We start from the raw sequence: 22131 nt of genomic DNA, 5'->3' as shown, positions 1-22131 counted from the left end.
ATTGTTCCTGTCCCATTGTTCATGACCAATTCTGCAGAATTCTCCTCAATCCCTCCTCCTGACATTTTCCTTCAAGAAACAAAGTTCTCTGAGTTATTTTCTTTTTTTCTTCATGCTGGAAATATTAGCCTCTATGAAGAATGTGAGGCAGCCTCCCTACCCCCATACTGATTGCGCAGACCCTTGTGCCAGAAACCAGAAGAAAAGAAGGCAGGCTTGAATCGAAGAAATGTCTCTGGCAAACAGGCCTTCAAACTGGTGGCAGAAGCCTGTCTTTTAAGAACAAACTAATTCATTCTAAGAAAAAGCCGAACTAATGGAAAGGTCGAAATCCTGCAGATTCTTCGGCGATCTGGGGAATGCTAGACTGTGAATCTCTTGACAAAGGACACGAACTGGAACTCTCTCGCAGACACAGGGCACCGAATAAATGCCTGCTGAATGAATGAATCGTGTTACCTGCTCGGCTAGAATCTGCTGCTGCTGCTGCTGCTGCTGCCTTTGCTCCCGCAGGAACTGTTGCTTCTGCTGCTCCATCAACTGGGCCCGCTGATCAATGAGCATCTGTTTCATGAGGGCTGCCTGGGGCTGGCCGCCTAGGAAGCCAGGGCCCGCGGGACTGGCTCCGGAGACCATGCCGCCCGAGCCTGGGGGCACGGAGGACTGCATGGGGCCTGTGGTCCGGGGAAGTCCAACTGGGTGCTGTTCCTGGGAGGAGAAGAAGAGAAGAGAATGCAGAGATTTCATATTTGAGAGGAAGCATGGGGGCAGGGGCCCCAGCTTGCGGGCCTGCGGGGTCCTGAGTGGCACGCATTCTATTCCCATAAAACCCACCCAGTGGTCCTCAAATCTGGCCTTACCACCGTGGAACTGGAGAGATACAAGGGAACGGTAACGGAGCACGGCTCTGGGAAATCTGACAGCAAGGCCAGTCTGTTTTGGATGAGACTGATGACGGGACAAAGGCTGGATGTTCAGCTAACATTCTGCGTTCCTCCAAAGGAAAGGGAAGAAGACTTCAGGCTGGGATCACCTTAAGTCTGGAAGAGACAGCGTGCCCCTACCTCTTAATCTTTAGTGTCTACTTGGCCTAAATGGACTTCTTCTTAGCTAGTAGGAGAGGCATTTACAGAAGAATTCTGGAATTTATCAATCAGTAGATTTACTAATTAATGGAATTCCAATTAATTGTGACATTTGAAAGCTTTGCTGTATGTAAAAACAAAATTCCTGCTAGCTGGGGTCGTTGATGGTGAGAGCTGGGAATGGGTTGCACTGAACAAAGATACGTAATCTCCTGACATCTTTAATATACTTTTTTAAAGTTTACTTATTTTGAGTGAGATATAGAACACGTGAGCAGGGAAGGGGCAGAGAGAGAGGGAGAGAGAGAGAGAGAGAGAGAGAGAGAGAGAGAGAGAATCCCAAACAGGCACCGATGTGGGGCTCAAACCCACGAACCGTGAGATCATGACCTGAGCCAAAGTCAAAAGCCAGTCGTTTAACCGACTGAACCACCCGGGCGCCCCCGACATCTTTAAAAATAGGGCTGAGCCTCCTGTGTCTGGGACAATTTATAATGTGTGGGTTAATTTGGTCTTCTGATTCTACAGTTGTCTCAGTCAAATGATGGCAACTTTTAAGGACTAGTTCTTAAGGAGTAGGGAGTAAAGTAGAGACCTACTCACAGAGTCAAGTGACTACTTGGAGAATGTGCTCACAGGGAAAGCCTGTAACAGCCAGTGTTCACCGGGGAAAATATGGTATGTGACCATAAAATTCAGCTTCTAGATAGTTCCTTTCTTATTCATCTACCAAGCAAATGCTGTCTGAATATTCCGCCTTTTAATTCATTCACATTTCAAGTAATTCATCTGAACACAGAGGATCGGATGTCTGAGATGAACACAGATTAAATGGGCACACATGTAAGGACGTATCCATAGTGTGAGGTACCATCATGTCACCAAAATAATACAAAATGAATATGAATAAGTCTAAAGTTATTTAAGTATTTTTGTATCCAAGCAAACTGGATTTTAATATTTTTTTTCCTACTTCTGCCCTGCTACCTCTTTGGTATGGATACAGTCAATCATGCTGGCACTGTCCTCTCAAAACATGACTTTGATCCCTGGCTCTCCTAGAGACACAGTCCTGGATATTATTCCCCACAGCCTGGGTTTGTGTACCTTCCCTCTGCTGTGTGATATGCTCAGCCGTTGGTGCTTTTCTTCCCAGCCTAAACTGGGTCTTCAGCTACTCTTCTTTCCTCCCTCCACCCACACAAACACAACAAAACAAGCAAAGCAGACAAAAACCTACTTCTCTTGCCCTGGAAACAAGAGGCTGAGAAGTCCTGGATAGTTAGTGCAGTAGCCCAGGTCACACTTAGCAAATGGAAGAATTGGAAACAGCAGAACTGGAACCCTGATCTTGAGTTGAAATTTAGTACTCCTTCTGCTAGCACGGGCCTTTACAAGACTGTGGGGCCGTGGTGCTAAGCATACACCTGAGAATTGCTTGTAGACTAAATATATAGCCTATCTTCCACAAGTGTCCTGGGTTCTACTTTTCAAACCGAAGTGTTATTGCAAAACCCTTTTTGTCTTTGCGTATTTCCTCTACAGACGATTATCAGGTAGAGAGCTGTGAAATATCTATGTTAAAAAGAACTTAGACTCCCAAAGGCCAGGAGCCTTTATGCTACCAAAAAGTTTACTTTAGGCCCAAGCCCCACAGGCATCACAATGTTTCAGAGTCTCCCCTTTTCCCTCAATAATTGCTGCCTGTTTCCAAGCCCTTCTTTCCAATGGGATAAAGCTGCTTCTTGCCACCTTTAGGAACAAATGGCTGATTGACTTAACACTTTAACAAACAAATTCACACTGAAGTATAAACAGTTAACCAATCAAAAAAAAAATACAGGTACACCGTTTTTTTTTTTTCCTGTGTATTTCAGTATATTTGACACTTTCCAGTTTTTTCTTAAAAATTTTTAAGTTTATCTGAGAGTGGGGGAGAGAGAGAGAGCACGAACATGCGTGGGGGAGGGGCAGAGAGAGAGAGAGGGAGAGAGAATATCCCAAGCAGGCTCTGCACTGCCAGTGCAGGCCCCACTCGGGGCTCAATCTCACAAAGGACAAGACCATGACCTGAGCCAAAATCAAGAGTCGGTTGTTTGAGTGACTGAGCCACTCAGGCACCCTAATATTTTCCAGTTTTGATAAGGAGGAGAGGAGAAAGAAAATGAGACCCAAGGGAAGATAAAGTTTGCTTCATCTAGTTTTATTAGGGCTGGTCTGGGCTGGCCCAGGCTGGCCCTGTTTATCTTTGGGCACTTTTGAGATATTCTGGTCCTGTGTGACCAGCCCTGCCTAGCTGGGGCGCATGCCCAGAAGTGGTAAGTAGTAACCATTGCTTTCCCAGCCTTTTCTCCACCCTGGAAAGAAAGGGAGAGGCAAATGAAGTGACGATGTTGCTATATCCAACCACTTTTGGCCCTTGTCTTCCTGGGGCAAAAAGAAAGACTTCAGAAGCACAGTGTGGGGAGGGGGTGGGGGATGGGACTTTCCCAAAGAGATAGTTAGGTTATTACTTCCCAGGATTATGTATCTCTCCAAATGACCCCCTCCCAAAGGTTTTGCCTTCGGGTTTCTTGCTGAAGATCTGAAGACCTAGAGGGCAGGAGGGCTATGTGCATTTTTAAGGGCTTGCCTTCCATATGAAACATCCCTGAATCTAGGTTGATACACCTTGAGTACTTTCCCAACAAGCTCTCCTGCATTCAGCAGCAGGTGAGTGACACCACAGGCCCCACCTCAAGCGTGTCTTCCAAAGTGCAAAGCCCTCCAAGTGACTTGCCTTACAAATGGAGCTGGCTGGCCATTAACTGTTTCATATTACATGGCAGCTTTTAACCTCCAGTCTAAGAGAGCTTAATGAGCAATCGCTTGTCGAATTTCAGGATTTCAAGCCACCGCTCTTGTTTCTAAGGAGGACACACACTGTGTGTGCAATTAGAGAAAACCAGGCTGAGCTTTCGTCAGAGAAATGTAATGCCTTGAAGCCAAATGATGCAGTATTTTTAGTTTTAATTACTGGCTCGTTCTCCACCCCACCCCCTGCCCAGCGACCTCCCTTGCCTTCTACCAAGAATCTTAACTCACTAGCTTCCCCTAAGAAATCCAACTGGCTTCATAGATCTTCATTACTCCCCAAACCTTCCCACTCTTCAGTAAAATAAAGGGAGGGGGGAAAAATCAAAACGAGTGAACCCATTTTACATAGCTCCTTCCTCGGGGAAAAGATCTTAGCAATTTTCTAAGGGCTGGAGAGAGGTAGGAGGTGTAAAAACACACCCTACCTCCTCCAAAGAGGCAGTTTTCTACTTCAAAAAACAGCTGTGGTAAAAATATCTCCCAAGAGCAGCCAGCTGTTTATTTATAAATCTGTGCGTAGCCAGCTTTATTTCTCTTAAGTGTTTTCAAGAACAAGCGTAGTGTTTGGGTGAGAGGGGCTGGGATTTCTGGCGGCGACCCAGGAGCGCCGGCTCCGGGGAGGGGGCTCACAAAAGGCTGCAGGTGAGGCCCCGGGGAGCTGGGACCTGGGGGAGAACTGGCTGGAGGACGCCCGGGGCTTCAGCCTTTTCCCGGAGGTGGAGGAACAAGGAGCAGCTGCTGTTCTCCCCCTGCCCCAGCAGATGGTGGTGTCAGCCCGGCGCTCCGGATTGCAGCGCCAGCTCCGCCCGCGCCCCCCCCCCCCCCCCCGCAGATGGCTTAATCATGACTCCTGTTCCTCCCCCCCCACCCCGCCCCCCTCCCCGCGCGTCTGGGCGGACGCTGCGAACGTGGAGCCAGGCAGTCAAGTGTTACTGCGTACAGCAGGTAGCCTGGCAACTGAGAGCATAATACCGAGCAGATGGTGTTCGCACGGCGTGATGGACATCACACACGACAGCCTGAGACAATCCAGGAATTCCCTGGTGACTCGAGGCCCTCTTTACACAAAATGAGTTCTCTCTCCATTGCCGTGTATCTCTGGGGTTATCTCCCCCCCGCCCCCCTCCCCGATTGACACCGAACTGGTTTCTTATTACCGACTTTCCTTCCAGCCCGAGGGGAGGGAGATTTCAGGTCGGGGTGGGGGGAGGCCGGGGAAGGAAACGGAAGGGCTGGGAGCTGGAGGAGATGGGGGGTGGGGGTGGCGGTGGCACCCGGAGAGGGGAGGGCGAGTGGCTTGCACCAGCCCCCGGGGCTGACCGTCCGAGAGGAGCAGAGTTCCCCGCAGCCCCGCTGCACAAAGCCGGCGCGGGAGGGCGGCGCTGAGGGCGGCCTCGGCTCAGTCTGCAATCACATGGCCCACGAACAGCCTAAATGAAATTTAGGATTTTACTTAAAAAGTCCCCTGGGGCGTAATTTAGCCTCTTGACTCGAGCCTATATGCTTACAAGTCCTTAGGGGGCTCTAAGAAGTCAGGAGTGGGGCGGCAGGCCCGAAGATGCCTCTCAGCGCCGGCGTCTCTAACAAAGAAACCGCCGAGGCGGTCCCGGGCGCGGGCGAGTTGCCCCGCGGCCGCCGAGGTCCTCAGCCCGCGCGCGCTGCCTTTGAGCCCTAGAGCCGGGCGCGCTCAGGGGGCGGATTTCCCAGGCCCTGGCACACAGTGCGTGCCTGGGGCCAGGAAGTAAATGCACGCGGAAGGCAAGCGACGAGAGAGGAGGGCTGCTCACGTAGGAAAAAGTAAAAATGATAAAATGGATGTCCCAGAAGAGATATCTGTGCTTTTCACACACATTGAACTGGATCAAATATTAGAAAAAAAAAATCTCCAGCCCAAACGGAATATTGCCTAGATTCTATACATCAAGAGGCTCGTGTGTCTAACCAATCACCAGTATCCAGAGGCTTTCTCCCTGCAAAGATAACTATTCAAGTTTTAAGTTTCAGAAGAAGCAAGCGTTTTCAAAGGAGGAAAGCTAACGTTTCACGCAGAACATCACACTTGCTGGGAAAGAGTTCAGCAGTTTTATGTCAGAGAGCAGCACAGGATGAATCCGAAGCCCACTGCAGCCTGGATGGAGGCATCTGGCTGTGACTCCGGGAGGCTCAGGGTGGTGAACCGGCATTCTGAGGCCCTGGGAAGCCATGTGACCTCTCAGTTTCAGTCCCCACCTCCTCAAATGAAAATCATACTGATAAGACTCCTCCCTTGACAATAGAAACTTTGGAGAGGAAAGAGTTATAGAAAGAAAATGGTTAAGCAGATGCTCAAATCTCTCCCAGTTTGGGCAGTTCAGAAACAATTATGGGCTAAATTAAGTGAGAGGTTCTGAAAGTGTGGTTCCAGCATCAGTAGCATGAGCATCTCCTGGGAGCTTGTAAGAAACGCAAATTATCAGGCTCCACCCCAGGCCTACTGAATTGGAGCCCCTGGGAGCAGTTTCACATGCCCTCCAGGTAACTAAGATGCCCTACTGTTTGAGAATCACTGGGGCAAATAGTAGTTCTGATTTGTGGGCACTGACTGCAACCTGGGGCATCTGAGCTCTCTGTCCCTGATTTAGATGGCAAACCCTGCACTTTATTTTTTTTTTAATTTTTTTTCAACGTTTTTTATTTATTTTTGGGACAGAGAGAGACAGAGCATGGACGGGGGAGGGGCAGAGAGAGAGGGAGACACAGAATCGGAAACAGGCTCCAGGCTCCGAGCCATCAGCCCAGAGCCTGACGAGGGGCTCGAACTCACGGACCGTGAGATCGTGACCTGGCTGAAGTCGGACGCTTAACCGACTGCGCCACCCAGGCGCCCCAAACCCTGCACTTTAAAAAGCAAGTCAGAGTGCTGAGTTGCTTAGGTTTTTATTGCAAGTTCTTCAGCATTCGGAACAAAACTCTTAAATTTTCAGAGGGCTGCTCAGGCAATGCAACCCCAAGAATTCTGAAAGGAGCCCATGGCCATGATTCTTCCAGGAAGGTCGGGACTCCTGCAACTTTGCTGTGCAGGCTGAACAGCAGCCAAGATTAAGGAAGGGGTGAGGCCACTGAACTCCCTTGCTCAGGCGGGAAGCACAAACATCGCTAGACTTCCCATCTCTTGGTCTGATGTATGGTAGAACTTTGGAAAGCTATGATTTGAGGAGGGTTCTCTCTGTTGGAAAAGGTTCTTCAAACTTGGGAGAAAACCAGAAGCAACAATGGAAGAAGACAAGTTGCACTTATGGGGCACCTACTGGATGCTTTTACTTGCATAATTAAACACATTTTGTTGATTAAGAAAACCTGAGTCTCTGAGTGGTTAAGGAACTTGTCTGATGACCCACAGCTGGTGATGGTGTCTTTGGGATTCTCACTCACCCACTGACTGAAACGTGCATCTGGTCTAAATTGAGCACACCACCCAAGAGGGCTGTGGACTAAAGAGAAGTGGGAAGGGGGTGGAAGGGAGAGAGGAATGGGCATAGAATAAAAAGGTAGAAACTCTACAGGGATCAAAGGATGAAGCTGAAAGAGCACAAAAATACGCATCATTTTTTTTTATATGTTGCCTGATACCCCAAATTAGGATGCTTCTATGGTATCAACTTTGACATTTAAAGAAAGGGCATAAGATTAGACCAACCATAAGTAGAAGGAAGGAACAAAATAAAAGAAAACCTTAGAATTTTCTTTGAAGTTGATCAGGTGTCAGGGCAGAAACTTGGTTTCAGGATGGTGGCTTCATTTACAGACATTCTTTGTCCTCGTCCAGAACAGTTTTTCACTGTGGGTCTGGAGCTTACAATAAATTCACAGCAGAGCCCCAACAGGCCCCACCCCATATAAAACCCTCTGTTTCTGCAGATTATTGAAGAAGGTTGGATAAAAAGATTTGTTTTATGATCTGTGGTGGTTGTGTCCCCATGACGATTGAGTTTTAAGGCACTTTACCAATTTAGGAAGCTTATCGCTGAAACAGCAGAAACTTGAGACCCAGTGGTAAGCCTGCTAAATGGGTTCAGCAAAGTTCTTTCCACCGGGAAGAAGGAGCAGCTTACATTGGAGGAACCCACCAGGCCTGGATAGAAACATATTTCCATCATAGGCCCAGTGGCTGGCACACCCAACCATCTACAAATAGCTTGCTATTATTATTACTGTTACTGTTGTAACCTCTTGATCATGCAGCTCTACAAAGTCAAGGTGAGGGGAAAAGCTGTGTATTTGGTTCTAGTTTAGCTTTTAAGGCAACGAGGAGGACTAAGACTTTAAACTTGGTTTTTCCTCCAGATTGTCAACAGAATGGAGATGCTACCCAGAGATTTAAATATATATATTTTTAATGTTTATTTATTTTTGAGAGAGAAAGAGCAAGCATGTGAGCAGGGGAGGGGTGGAGAGAGAGGGAGAGAATCCCAAGTAGGCTCTGCGCTGTCAGCACAATGCCCGATGAGGGGCTCTAACCCACGAACCGAGAGATCATGACCCGAGCTGAAATCAAAAGTCGAATGCTTAACCGACTGAGCCACCCAGGCACGTCCAGACATTTAACTGTTTAAAAAATACATTTGTGTCCCCACATCGCCTCCCAATCACAGGGAATATTTGAAACACTGAATAAATGTATAAAGAACAAAAAAAGCTTTATTCATTTTGAATACTCAGAGGCAACGACGTTAATATTTTGATGTGTGTTTTTTAAAAAATATTTTTGCCAGCTTTTTCCTCTGTATACAACAATACACTTTCCATGGTCATGATAATGTTATATACATGATTGTACCACTGTTTCTAAGTAACACAGGGCAGTAGAAAGCTCCAACCTTCCAAGTGCTTGCAAGTGACAATTTTCCGGTAGAATGACACCCTTATGGCAGTATTTCTACCAGGCCTGTAGGTTCTCTAGGAGTCTTCCAGCATGCAACACACAGCTAGGTCCACAGCTGCAACAGAGTAAATGTTTGCTGAACTGAACTAAGTGGCTATGATGAATTCTAGCCTAAACCAGTAACACGTATGACTGGAGAGGAGAAAAAACAAAAACAAAGATGGCCCCACACGGACGGCTTCTCTGAGCTTCAGGAATGGAGCACCCACTGAAGAGGAAAGAAAGGGTTAAAGTTGGCAGTTCAATGCAAGGCTAGATGCATCAACCACAGGAAGGGTAGGCTTTCAAGGACTTACTTGGGGGTAAAAACAACAAAAATACCATTTGTCCTTATCAGTGCTTTGAACATAGTCACCATAGGTCCCTTCAGTGGAAACACAACTTTGAGAGTTATGCTTTTCCTCTGCCTTTGATGTAAATTATAGAGTCCTTTTGATCCCTTTGTTGTGATTAATTCTACCACCAAAGCAAGCCTAAATTGGTTAAAAGTTCATTAGGGTGCAACAATAGGAGCTTGATTAAATAAATTATGGTACATCCATACCATGAATACTAGGCAGCCAATAACAATCATGCCTTCTTAGACTATCTAATCACACAGAGAAAAGCTTACAATATACACTTAGGGGGAGGAAAAACAGTTTCTAAAACAGAAAAATCATGTTAGACAAGGATTATAAATTATTTTTATTTTTATACCTTTTCAAATCTTTAAAAAAATTTTTTTAATGTTTATTTTTGAGAGAGAGAGAGAGACAGAGACAGAGACAGACTGTGAGTGGAGGAGGGGCAGAGAGAGAAGGAGACACAGAATCCAAAGAAGGCTCCAGGCTCTGAGCTGTCAGCATAGAGCCTGATGCGGGGCTCGAACCCACGAACCATGAGATCATGACCCGAGCTGAAGTCGGACACTCAACTCACTGAGCCACCCAGACACCCCTATACCCTTTTAAATATTCTAAAATGAAAATGTTACTTTGAATGTTATTTTTAAAAACATCCTCTAAAAATAGTCTTTAAATTATATATATAAAAAAAAAAAACAAATAGAAAAAAGAACAAAGAAAAGGAAAAGAAGAAGGACCTATTTGCTTGTTTTCCAGGATTCCAAAATTCTGATGAAGACTGAGGCTTCCTTGGTTTCTGGGCAGCTGATGGCATCTTTGCAGAGAAGGAAGCACAAGGCAGGTCCCTGGGCCTTGTACAAGGAGGCACTAGAGCACAGGGACCTAGCGGTGAAGGCACCTGACTGTGCCCGGAGAGGACACTGAAGGCTTATCAGAAGAAGTGATGTCTCAGAATGGCGCAGGCAGACAGGAGGAGAATGGCTTCCAGAGTAGACAGAATGATCAAAGACTTGAATACATCATACCCTGAAATTCCATTTCTTTTCTTTTTTTAATTTTTTTAACATTTATTTTTGAGAGACAGACATAGAGCATGAGCGGAGGAAGAGCAGAGAACGAGGGAGACACAGAATCCGAAATAGGCTCCAGGCACTGAGCTGTCAGCACAGAGCCCGACGCGGGGCTCAAACTCACAAACCACGAGATCATGACCTGAGCTGAAGTTGGACGCTTAACTGACTGAGCCACCCAGGCGCTCCTGAAATTCCATTTCTAAGGACTCATCTCATGGAAGTGGTCGTAGCTTTACTTTTTTTTTTTTTTAATGTTTTTATTTATTTTTGGTACAGAGAGAGACAGAGTGTGAGCAGGGGAGGGGCAGGGAGAGAGGGAGACACAGAATCCAAAGCAGGCTCCAGGCTCTGAGCTGTCAGCACAGAGCCCGACACGGGGCTCGAACTCACGGACTGTGAGATCATGACCTGAGCTGAAGTCAGACGCTTAACCGACTGAGCCACCCAGGCGCCCCATGCTTTATACAAAGATTTTATCTGGAATAGCTTGAAGGATTTAGAGTAGCAAAAATTAAAAAAAAAAACAGCCTAAATGGTCAACATTTAGAGGATTCATGAAACTATAACACAAGCTCCCCTGTCCCCAAATCCTCATTAAGCAGACTTGGTCTTAACAGACATGGACGGGATGCGATGAGTTCCAGAGGGGCCTAGCTGGGTCTGGGACCAGGACTATTTCCACCTGAGCCCATCTTATGCTGTGGTGTGTGCCACAGACATCTTTAAGTGGCCATTCCCTTTTAAGACCGGGACACGGCATGAACATGAACAAACTGGGTTTGGCTAGACGCTCAGCAACAGGGCCAGCTTTTCACTGCTGATGGGGACTGACCATCTTCCGAGAATTCTCGGGGAGTCACCGGGACAAGCCTCTCTATGCTGTAGCACCCTGCTCTCCGTGGTTGTTCTCTGGAGCGGGGCCAGAACCAGCCCAATCTTTAACTTGAGAGACGAGGGAAAACCCACCGCTGTTTGCCTTCACAGGTTGTCTTCTCCGCAAGGGTGTAAGCAGACCCCAGCGCCAGGGGCAGTGAGCAACCCGCGCCCCCCCGACCCCCCAACAGAGATGGGCACAGCATTCTGCCTGCATCCAAGTGGCCTGAAGGACACAGGGGCTGCAAGTGGTTTGACAGCTGCTCCAGGAACTAGGGTTTTTTTGCCCAATGTTTGCGGCCTTTCTTCCCTTGATTTAAAAATAGAGAGGGGGGAGGAAGGAGTCTCAGCTGTCTTCAGCCGCGCTGCTGGGAAGAGTTTTTCTCGGGAGCTACTGTTCCCCTAAACCGTACCTTTCTCTTTTATTGCCTCCCCCACTTTCTGATGAAGTCATCACAGCGAAGATTGCATAACCGATGCAGAGGCCTATCTTGTGTTATACTGGGAGACAGGCCAATGTTTCCATTTATAGACAAGAGCACTACCACGCTGCCAAATGGAGCTCTCTGCTGCAACCACTACAAGACAGGAAGAGGGAAGGAAAGCTCTGGGCTCGAGGGCGTGCTGTGAACAGAGGCGGGCACTTCCTCCCTTCTCGGGGCAGCCTTGGGAGGGTGGCTTGAGGGACACCAGCTCCGACTGCCTGGGAAGAGCCACTTCTACAAAGCTGCCTGCTCTCGGGCCCTTTTCTCTCCAGGGAGGGTCTGGTCAGCCTGTTTTGCAGGTTTTCGGGCTGCTGAACCTGTGTGTGGGCAAACCAGGTGTGAGCGCACTGGGGCTCTGAGAAGAGGGCTGGCCTGGCCATACTCCTGAGAGCAGAAGCCAGGCCAGGGGTTGTGCGGTTGGAGGAGGCCGGGAGTTTGGGGAGGGTACGAGAAAGTAGGGAAAAAAGGAGTAACATTTAGAAATCTGGGGGTGGTACATTACATCTTTAGAGATTTTGGCTGAGAACCAGGTTCTCAGAGGAAGCAAGTCTAGAAAAGAGGCTCCTCCTACAGGGTCAGGGAGGGCCTACCGGCAGGCAGGGATGGGGGCCATTGGACCGGGCACCTTACATCCTCAATAATTCTTGAGTTTAGGTTGTTAGATGTGTTCTGCACACAAGGTTTTACATAGGGTCACGGACAAAGCCTGACAGAATTGAAAGATACCTTCTATTTTATGGTTTTCAGTTGTACCCTGTTACCAGATCACACTGCTCTAAGTCCATCATGAATTAATGTTTATTATAAGTCCCGCATTTATCTTGTGGATGGTATTATAATCCCACACTCTTTTAAAAATAAAAACATTACTTCTTTAAAAAAACCCTATTGGCATTTCTTCCTTTTGTACATATATTTGGTGACTCCAAGAAAGGGAAGTGGCCAGGGTCTTTTGTTAGCCTTGAGAAGAGTTGGGGACAAATTGGGATAAAAACAGTCTTAGCAGAAACACGGGCTCCAGAGAGTCTCCTCGACTGCACCTGCACTGCAGTAAAGACAGCTCTTGACTCCTACCTCACACGTGTAATATCCTGGATAACGGAGTCTGGAAACAATTAGAAATCATCCTCTACAGATCTCAAAAGTTTCACTTCTTTTATCAGAACTGCACTCAGGTAGCATGATTCAACAGTGCCTGGCATACAGTAAGTGCTCATAAATGTTTGCTCTCATTAGCACCAATATGAATAATAATGAGGAAGTTAGAAACTTTAGGTAAGGTCGTGATTTTCAGCTCATAGTTTGTTCTTTCTTAACAGTCAGGTCAGCTTCTCAGCCTTATGAAGGAAAATATCCTTTTGCTTAGGATAAAAACTAAGTGGATAGCTAAGTATGGGATCAGGCCCTCGGATGATGGTGAAGTTTATGTGAAACTCTCATTTTAGTGAGGGATAAGTCCACTCATGTTGACAACAGCATACAGACCTTCTAAGATGGGAGTTACGTGCCCATTATCTTTTGCAACTTATCCCCTCTGAAAGCATCAGTATTTCTGCTTAACCATCTGGGAGGGATCACAGTTTCCTATTTCTACCAGAAGCTAAGGCCAAGTCTGACCTCCTTATCGTAATATTACCTCCGGTGCTCACTCCCTCCTCACTTTACCCAAAGTTTCTTGTGCTGATTCTTCCTCTAGCTAGCTGACTGGATCCTCCCCTTCTCGATGCTTCCCAGATCTGGGTGAGCTCCTTTACAATACGCATCAGATCCCTGCACACACTTCCCCCCCTAAAGGCAACGCCTCCTCCAAGAGCTTGCCCAACTGCCACTTCTCTCCAGGTTGAATGCTCACAGGAGGTCAACATCAGAACGGGAGGGTCGGGTGATTAATGCTGGAGCAGGAAAGGGAGAGCCAACCTGCAGTTCAGGGTATTTATCAACCTGAGAAAGCTTTCCCAGCATGAAGGATCATATTTCTGGTCTTCCTTACCTTTTGGCCCGTTCCCTTAATATGCATATTTAGTTTCTTTGACCTTGATCCAACTGATTAATTTCTCCTTTGTATTTCTTCTCCTCTTTATCCTCCCCTATCGTAAGAATAGACAATTTCTCAATCGGCCATGATGAAATCTCTCCCAAGTCAACCAGACCTTTTCTGGAAGCTGGAAACCAGCTGAGGGATGATGGGCCTCTAAATGGAACTGTAAGTCTGTCTCAGTTTCCCATTATGTGACATACAGAAAAAGTCAGTGAGAGTGAGATTCCCTTCTTTATTTACCTTAGCTTCTCGGGGCTTAATTTTTATTGAAGATTACTTTCTACATAAAGCCCACTGAACACTACCTCTTAATTCATATCTAGGAGCATGTAAAAAAGGTTGACAGGGCATATCTTTCATTCCTTTGTAGGTGTAGTTGTAGAGAATTTCCAAGGAAAGAAGGAGACACTGAATCCTCATTAGTTAGTAAACATAAGGCCCCAGGGAGTGGATGCTCGCGTACAGGGTGCTGAGAGATGTCTCACAACACGGAGGGACCATCCCTGGGCCTCAGAGCCCAGCCCCTATTGCCATGGAAATATCTGGGGCTGTAGCAGGGTCCCAGTCACTCTCAGTCCCTCCCAGAAATCTCCTGGGGACAGACCCCAAATACATCCCACAGACGCACACACACACCCTAGGTGGGAACCTAGAGAGGTCTGGGATACTCTGACACACTTTCTGCTGAAGGAGTCACATAAAGGAAGGGTGTCCGCTGAGGCTGTTAACCCCACAGAAGTGCAGGGAACTGGTTCTACAACGTAGAGACTTATGCCCACCACTGAAAGCTGCACACCTTTAATGGCACGTTCAGTTTCAGCTTCCAGGTCTCAGAGTTGATTTTTCTTAGAGAATACTTGGCCACAGGTAAGACAAGCAAGCAAGCAAACAAACAAAGCAAACAAATAACAACTGACTCGCATAGTAGAATATAAAAATCCATGTGTATGGGTTGTGTTTACAAGTTTGCTTTGATTTTGTTGTATGGTAAGATACTACCACCCCATGGCCAACATGCATCTATCACCCTAAAAATAAGCAGGCACCACAAACCGTCCACCTGAAATCTGAGCACTAGTACGTTACGTATAATTTTCATTAAAGTTTTCTCTCAATTCATATATAACATCCTGCTTTAAAAAATGCTTTGATTACTCTAGGAATTCCCAAAGGTCTCCAGCACCCCAGCACAACGGCAGGGGTTGCGGCTGGAATCTAAGAGAAGAAGGGCTGTCACAGCCTGGTCCTCTGGGGTACTAAAATCCAGTGAAGACACAAGGTTTCTCTTCATTGAAAAGCTGGAAAATGATCCCAGCTCATCAAAGGTGAGCCTGTGGCATGTCCTCTGGTGCCATAGGACTTCCATAAAGCCAGTCTGGTCAGATCTGGAATGATCACAGTTACATGGCAGAAAGGGGGTGGAATGGGGGACACAGGGGTTCTAGGGATTGGTTGACCTGGGGCAAGTCACTGAACATCTTTGGGCTTTATTTAGTATTCTCCTTTATAAAATGAGGACACCTGCCCAGGTGACCTCTAAGGCTCCCACCTGCCCTAAAATTCTCTGGTTCTGCTTGGGAAGAGCTTCATGGATACAAGCAAACTTGACTAGAAGCCTCGATGGAAGTAGGTTTGGATTTGAGTGAGCAGAGGAGAAGGAAGTATGAGTAGCTACTAGCAGGAGGGAGGTGGTTGTGCCCAGTTCCCAAGCCAAGGTGTGTGGGAGGAAAGCTGCACTGACTGGGTGGTCCGACCACGGACAGGTCTCAATGCAATCACAGTCATGTGACCCAACTAACAGATGGGGAGCCATGGTAGTCTTTTAAAGGGAATAAAATGATCAAAACATTACTTTCATAAGGTTAAGCTGGTGTCAGGTAAATCAGGGATCAGGATGGGGCTGCACCAGAAGGAGAAAAGTAGGGAGGCAGGACTGAGAGGTAGCCATTGGAGTAATCCACCCAGGAGGTAAAAGGTGGCCGAGACTTGGTTACTGACTGTGGGAACTGATGAATAAGGAATCAAAGGAATTGCAAGGTGTACTTCGGCAAGAACAATAAGAGTTCACGCTCTTCACCATATGCAATGTCTAGGGTCACACCCTGGTCCACTGGTTCCCACCTCCTTTTGCTCACACTTGTGCTATTCTCACTCTGCCCTCACGTGGCTACTGGAAATCTGGCCCGAGAATGTGATCTCCACCTAAAAATCTAGCGTGAGTAATTCCAGTTCTCTTTGTCCTCCCTACTTTTTAACAACTGCATTTATTTAAATGTGAATATAGTATACCACCTGGCTTCTAACCGGGAGTAGGACAGTAGGCGTATACCTTGAATATTTTCCAAGCCCTAACAATATATTCTGGGGATGAAGAGAAGACGCCTGACAATAACAGGAAATATGACCAAAACTGCTTGGAGAAGAAACCTTCTCATTTTTATGCTTCCTTAACTTGTTCCCCCAACTTTCTACTCCTTGCTAAATGTCTTAAGTCTTTTCAAGATGGCCCTACAAGGAATAACGAATGTCAGATGGCCCCTAGTTAAAGGGTTTTAAAAATGACAAGTAGAATTCGTAACAAATGTGGTACTTAAGTATTTCCTAGGCTTGGTTCGTGGGTTTAAATTCTATGTTGGATTTGAAAACAGTCAGAAAATCACTCTTGGTCTTCATGCTAAGTCTTGTGGGTGTGATATACTTTCATAGGATAGTTAACATTGCATTTATAACGCTGATCTTTAAAACCTAAACCAGAGACGATACTAAAAATAATTTCTAACTAAACAGCTAATTGCTACAAAACCAGTTGGACCACTGAAAATGCACGATTGAAGGCTATTTGGTGGTTCCAGGTGAAAACATGCTTTTTATCAATTACTCAGAAATCAGGTGTCTTCTCTGAACGAATAAAAAAATCTTCTCTTTGAAAACCTCCCTACCCCTTATTGAGACAACGCGGAGGAGAAGCAGATACTCTGGTCTACAGCACTCTGAAATTACCACCGGGCTCTGGAAAATGGATTGCTTCACCTATTTGTTCTGTCTTTAATCTGAGGGAGGGGCTGCAAATCTCCCCATCTGTCTCTCTCGCTCTCTGGGCCCCTCGTTGCCATGGTCTTTCCCACAGCGTCTGAAGGAACAAGATTCCTTTGACGTCTGACACTGGACCTCTGCAGGCAGCCAATTTGTTTTCCTTTTGCCTTCCCACCCCCTCCTCCTCTCTCCCTTTCTAATCTAGGATATTCTTTCTGTGCATCCACCAAAAGTAATGTGTCAAACTATGATTATGTTTTCTTTTATTAAACAAGTAGAAGAGAGACAGATTGCTTTCCTCCTTTGACCAAGTAAAGGTAATAAAAGGCCCAGGGAAAGCGGGGGTTGTAGGGGGATGTTGGCGTCTGCTATCCTGGGCTAGGACAGCTCTGGTCTCGGCTCATCTAACGGAATTCTGGGCTGCCCGTTGCCAATTTTACTCAGTGGCCCAAGGTCAGCAGCAGTAGCTTCTTGGTGTTTCTGAACCAACTGAGTCTGTGCAGCCCTCAGCCAGTCCAGCCTGTGTTCTGGGGAGAAGTAAAGGGGCAAGAATAGAGGAAGGCCCTGCCCTCCAAAGTGCAGGGAAATCAGTACTTAAATAACGTATTTCCTAGATTCCTGACAATCTGAAGGAAGTTAGGAAGTTCAGAAAAAAATCCATTTAAACCCTTAAAACTTAATCCATACTTCTATGCCACTGAGAAAGCAAATGTAATTTGGGAGTCTCGCGGGGAAGGAGGGGGAGGGTACAGAGCACAGGACGATCCCTTTCCCCTCTTAGAGAGGGATTTTTCCTTCAAGTGTTTGTATCCCTTAAGCAAATGAATTTTGGGGCAAGAACTTTTAGAAACCCTGCATGATATTTATTCCTTGCACAAAGGATATAATTATAGATACTTATAAAGAGCAGAGGGAAGGCACATGCAGACGCAGTGACCCCCGGATTGGGAATGGCAGGAGAAACTCACAGTAACACTGGACTGTGGGACACTGGCATTCCCCCCACTCAGAGGCTCTCTGGAAGAGTGTTTCCATCCTTCACATTGTCTGGGGGCTCATGGAGAAGCGCGTCTTGGGGGAGCTGAGATTTACAGTGCTTTGGCCACAGGAAGAGACAAGCTCTAGGTTAGAGTTTCCAGTGCTGGTCACAATGTAACTTGATGTTTATCACTTTCCTGGTATGGGCTCCAAAGAAATAGGCCCACCCCTCAGAATAGTACCAAGGACTTGAGTGCCAGGAGAAGGCACCAAAAAACTGAGAGGGATGGAAGTCAGGTCAAAACCAGTGGAGAGAGGATATCTGGTACCGAACAGCAAAAATAGACAGGAAGGGGGAGAGGGGAGGACAAAATACATAAACGGAGAAGGCTGGAACTGAAGGAGCAGGATGCTGCTGCGGAAGAATCAGGCTGGGAAAAGTCCAAGAACAGATCCTGGCTGGCAGGTGCCTCCATCCCTGACCCCTGAAGCAGGATGAGGTTTGATTTGGAGACATGCTCATCCAAGCTGTGCTTTCTGCTGTCTAGATGTTTGGGGGCGGGGTATAGAACAAAGATGCAATTGGAATGACATTTCTTACTTTTCTTTCAGTCTGAACGCATCTTTAGATACTTGAACAGTTTCAGACGACTGCTCCTGGGGCTTTGGATTGTAGAAGGTAGGGAAAAACGAAGGAAGGTTTCAACTTGACCAGATATTTCCTAGGCAGCCGTTCTCAATGGCTGCAAACTCACCCCAGCTTTGTTCTCCTGGCCTCAGGAAGACAGCTTCTCTTGGGGGCCTCCCTTTGTGGGCACACTATTTCTGATCCTGCATCACTGGCCAACAGATTGGGGGCATGATGTGTGGCTGTTTGAGCCCTCCACGTGCCAGAGGGCACCCCCTCCTCTCCATCTGGGCCCCCAAATACTCAACAAAGAACAGTCTTACTGTTCCAAACAGAGCTCAAATGGAACAAATGTTTTCTTCCTCAGGAAAGACTGGGAATGTCTTCAAGTTGGAGACAAACAAAGGATGGATTATGAATGTATAGTTACTACATTTACAAAGATATGATATACCCTGATTACATACAATAAGCGGGGCGCCTGGGTGGCTCAGTCGGTTAAGCAGCCAACTGTTGATTTTGGCTCAGGTCAGAGACTAACCCCACGTTGGGCTCCATGACAGGATCCATGCTGGGGGAGGAGCCTGCTTGGGATTCTCTCCCTGGGTCCCTCCCCGTGCGTGTGGGGTGCACATTCAGAAAAAAGAATAATAATAAAGTAAGGGTGAAGTTCATATTTGTCCTAAAGCTTTTACTTTTCAGGGTTTTTTTTTTTTTGCATTAATGCAGATTTTTAAAACATAAAATACATATTCATGCTAAAGTACTAAAAAACTTTTCCCTGTGAGAAATGGCTACTTAAGCACCAAGGGGCCAAGTTATAGCTTTTGTGGCGTTAACATAGATATTTGCATATATTTCCTTCCCAATCTGTTTTCTCACAGATCTGAGTGAAAATCTGATTGTTTTTTGAGGCAAAATGCAGCCACAGGAACAGCTCGTAAACCTCATCACAGACACAGTACTCAGCGACAGGAGCCGTTTCCTCAGGCTTATGAGCTCTGGTAACTGTCAAAGGGGGGGCCACTGATCAGAGAAATCTGGAAAGACACGAGTCTGTCAGAACGCGTGAAAGGACGTGACACGGAGGCCACGTTCGTGTTGCACAATTTGCATGAGCACTTCTGGACAAATTCTGTTTTCACATGCAATTCACAGACGAGCAGCAGCAGGGCTAATTGGTGAGGTTGCCACTCAAGTGTGGTAGGGAACAAGCGCTCTCACTACCCGGATGAATAATACAGAGTTTTGAGCCACACAGTAATTATTTTATAGTTATTTTGCATCACCATCATCCCTTTATCTTTGTCCCCCACCCCCACCCCACGGTGGAGTTGAGTAAGAAAATCACCACCCGCACCTCCAAAGTGGGATTCATTTTATTTGAAATCAGCTTAAGAATAGGAAAAGACATGGCAAGGGAACAGCTATCGTTTCATTAATATGGATGGATTATTCATGTCACTAGAGTGACAGTGAATTTGATTGTACCCTGAAGTGCCAATAGGATGCCAAACACAGCCGTGAAAAACACAAGAAACTCTGAATGGCAGAATGCTTTGGAATTCATCTGTGAGAATTCCAGTGCCTCAAGATAAGGTAGTTCCTGGCCCACATGATATTTCAGTGCTAAGGGAAGGGGAAAGGAGGCTTAAGATCCCCTAGGTGCCTCCCATAGCTACCTTGCGAAAGGGGAAGGAGGGTGACAATTTCCCAGCCCCTTCCTAGATTGCATTAGAAGCTTTAGAAGCTTAACCTGGGCGCTCTCCTGTGGGTCACTCTCCATCTCCAATAAAATCAATTGTTTGGAGGGAAGGAGAGGCCTTCTCAGTGGTGGGTCAGTCACTGGTCCTCCTTCTGCAGACCGTCCAGTATTTGCTGCCTCTGCACTAAATGCAAACCAGACTAACTCCAGAAATGGGCTTTGGGGGCAATTTTGGGTTTTCCGCCCCTTTGTTCCTTGGAGACATTAAGCCTTAAATGCTCTTTGAATCTGAGAGTTACTGATAGCACTGTATTTAAACCATATCACGTCAAGTGATGAAACCTGACACACTGGCATTCACTCGTCCATTGTTCCTGCTGTCTGACCTCAATGCAGAAGTCTACCCTGTGCAGCTGAGAAAACACACACACACACACACACACACACACACACACAAACACACACACACACACACACACACAACATTTAAAGAGCTAGTTAGGCTCTCGTTAAGTTCAATTGATCTCTTTTTATATTTTACTTAGAAAAAACACACACACAACATTTAAAGAGCTAGTTAGGCTCTCGTTAAGTTCAATTGATCTCTTTTTATATTTTACTTAGAAATGGTCTACACTATGTTTTCAATTTCAAAACTTAGTGACACATTTTCACCGTAGCATTTCCTATCCTCAAGCTTCATCAGTTACCACCTCCCACCTTTTTCTAATGGGGGCGGGTGGAGGTTGGGGAAGAAAGGTTTTTATTCCGCTTTCACATTTCTGATTTCAGCCTTGGTTGACAATGGTCATCCCCCTGTGGGTAGTAGGAGTGGAGGCGTCTCTTCCTGTTTGGGACAGCTGGCAAACTGTCTCCAGTGATCTAACTGTTCATCTCCTCATGTTAAAGACTTTCAGACCTGGAAAGCAGCCCCCAGTCTTCAGGCTCTAACTCTGGGTCTGAGCCCTGCCGAGTGGGCAAAACAGGGGTCTCAAGTGTAGGTGGGATGGGTAGTGACCCATAGATATGGTGTGTCAGATAACAAAATGCCTCTTGAAAACTTTCTCCCGTGTCTCTGTTGCAATATAACATATTCACATCTGGGTTTAAGTTTTCTTTTTTTTTTTTTTAAATTTTTTTTTTTTCAACGTTTATTTATTTTTGGGACAGAGAGAGACAGAGCATGAATGGGGGAGGGGCAGAGAGAGAGGGAGACACAGAATCGGAAACAGGCTCCAGGCTCTGAGCCATCAGCCCAGAGCCCGACGCGGGGCTCGAACTCACGGACCGCGAGATCGTGACCTGGTTGAAGTCGGACGCTTAACCGACTGCGCCACCCAGGCGCCCCTGGGTTTAAGTTTTCTAGGCAATTATTATATAATAGATACTCAACATATGACTTGGGGTGGTTGGAGCCCAAATAGCCCCTAACCCTAGCGAGTGCTTGGGTTCTAAGCAGTGACAACAGGATGGGCAAGTGAGGGACCTTAGGGAGGCTTGTGCCTTGTGGGGGGGGTCGGAGGGGAGGAGAAGACACTGAATATAAACCCAGCCCAGGTCACAATTTCGCCCACAGCAAATCACAGCATTACAATGGCATCTTTGACCCCTAATCCACAAAGGAACCATTCTTATTTCTTGTAGTGTGTGCATGTAAGGTTACCATAGAGTCCCTTTGATAAAGAAAGCTACACACTCAAACAGTGACCTCCATGGAACCCCATGCAAGAGTAGGCTCATACTGCATTTATTACCACAGTGGTCCGGGCCCAGCAGCAGAGATCTGAAGCTCGTAATTACTAGCCTCAGTCAGAAATAGACGTATCTTCTCCCTTGCCTGTGACTCAGGGATTCAAATTCTAACTTTCCTTGCAGGTAGGGATGGCAAAGATTTCTACAAGATGTTGCAGAAGGCCATCTTTAGGTTCTCCTTATATAGCATATTTCATCAGGTGTAAGACTCATCAACTTTAAGTCATACATTATGTACTGCTACAAAGAGGAAAATCTCCCACTAAACCATGGCATGCTATCGGTTGTCAGATGCATCATGATTTCAGAGATGCAAAGTTGAGCATATCAGGATCGGTGATGTATGGTATTCAGGCT

The 22131-nt window shown here is 46.5% G+C and overlaps 1 protein-coding gene across 2 annotated transcripts in view; it reads right to left on the bottom strand.

Annotated features, from left to right (window-relative positions):
- The window catches only part of MAML3 (mastermind like transcriptional coactivator 3), a 414834-nt gene that overhangs the window by 12074 nt on the left and 380629 nt on the right, over nt 1-22131 (bottom strand). For both annotated transcript variants that reach the window (XM_030313029.1, XM_030313030.1), the window contains exon 3: nt 460-708. In XM_030313029.1, coding sequence (XP_030168889.1) covers nt 460-708 — 249 coding nt within the window. The remainder of the gene's footprint in view (nt 1-459; nt 709-22131) is intronic.

This window comes from Lynx canadensis, chromosome B1 (assembly GCF_007474595.2).
Source record: "Lynx canadensis isolate LIC74 chromosome B1, mLynCan4.pri.v2, whole genome shotgun sequence".
Lineage (NCBI taxonomy): Eukaryota > Metazoa > Chordata > Mammalia > Carnivora > Felidae > Lynx > Lynx canadensis.
Note: the sequence above shows the minus strand (reverse complement) of the source record. Positions and strands in the feature narration are given on the sequence as shown.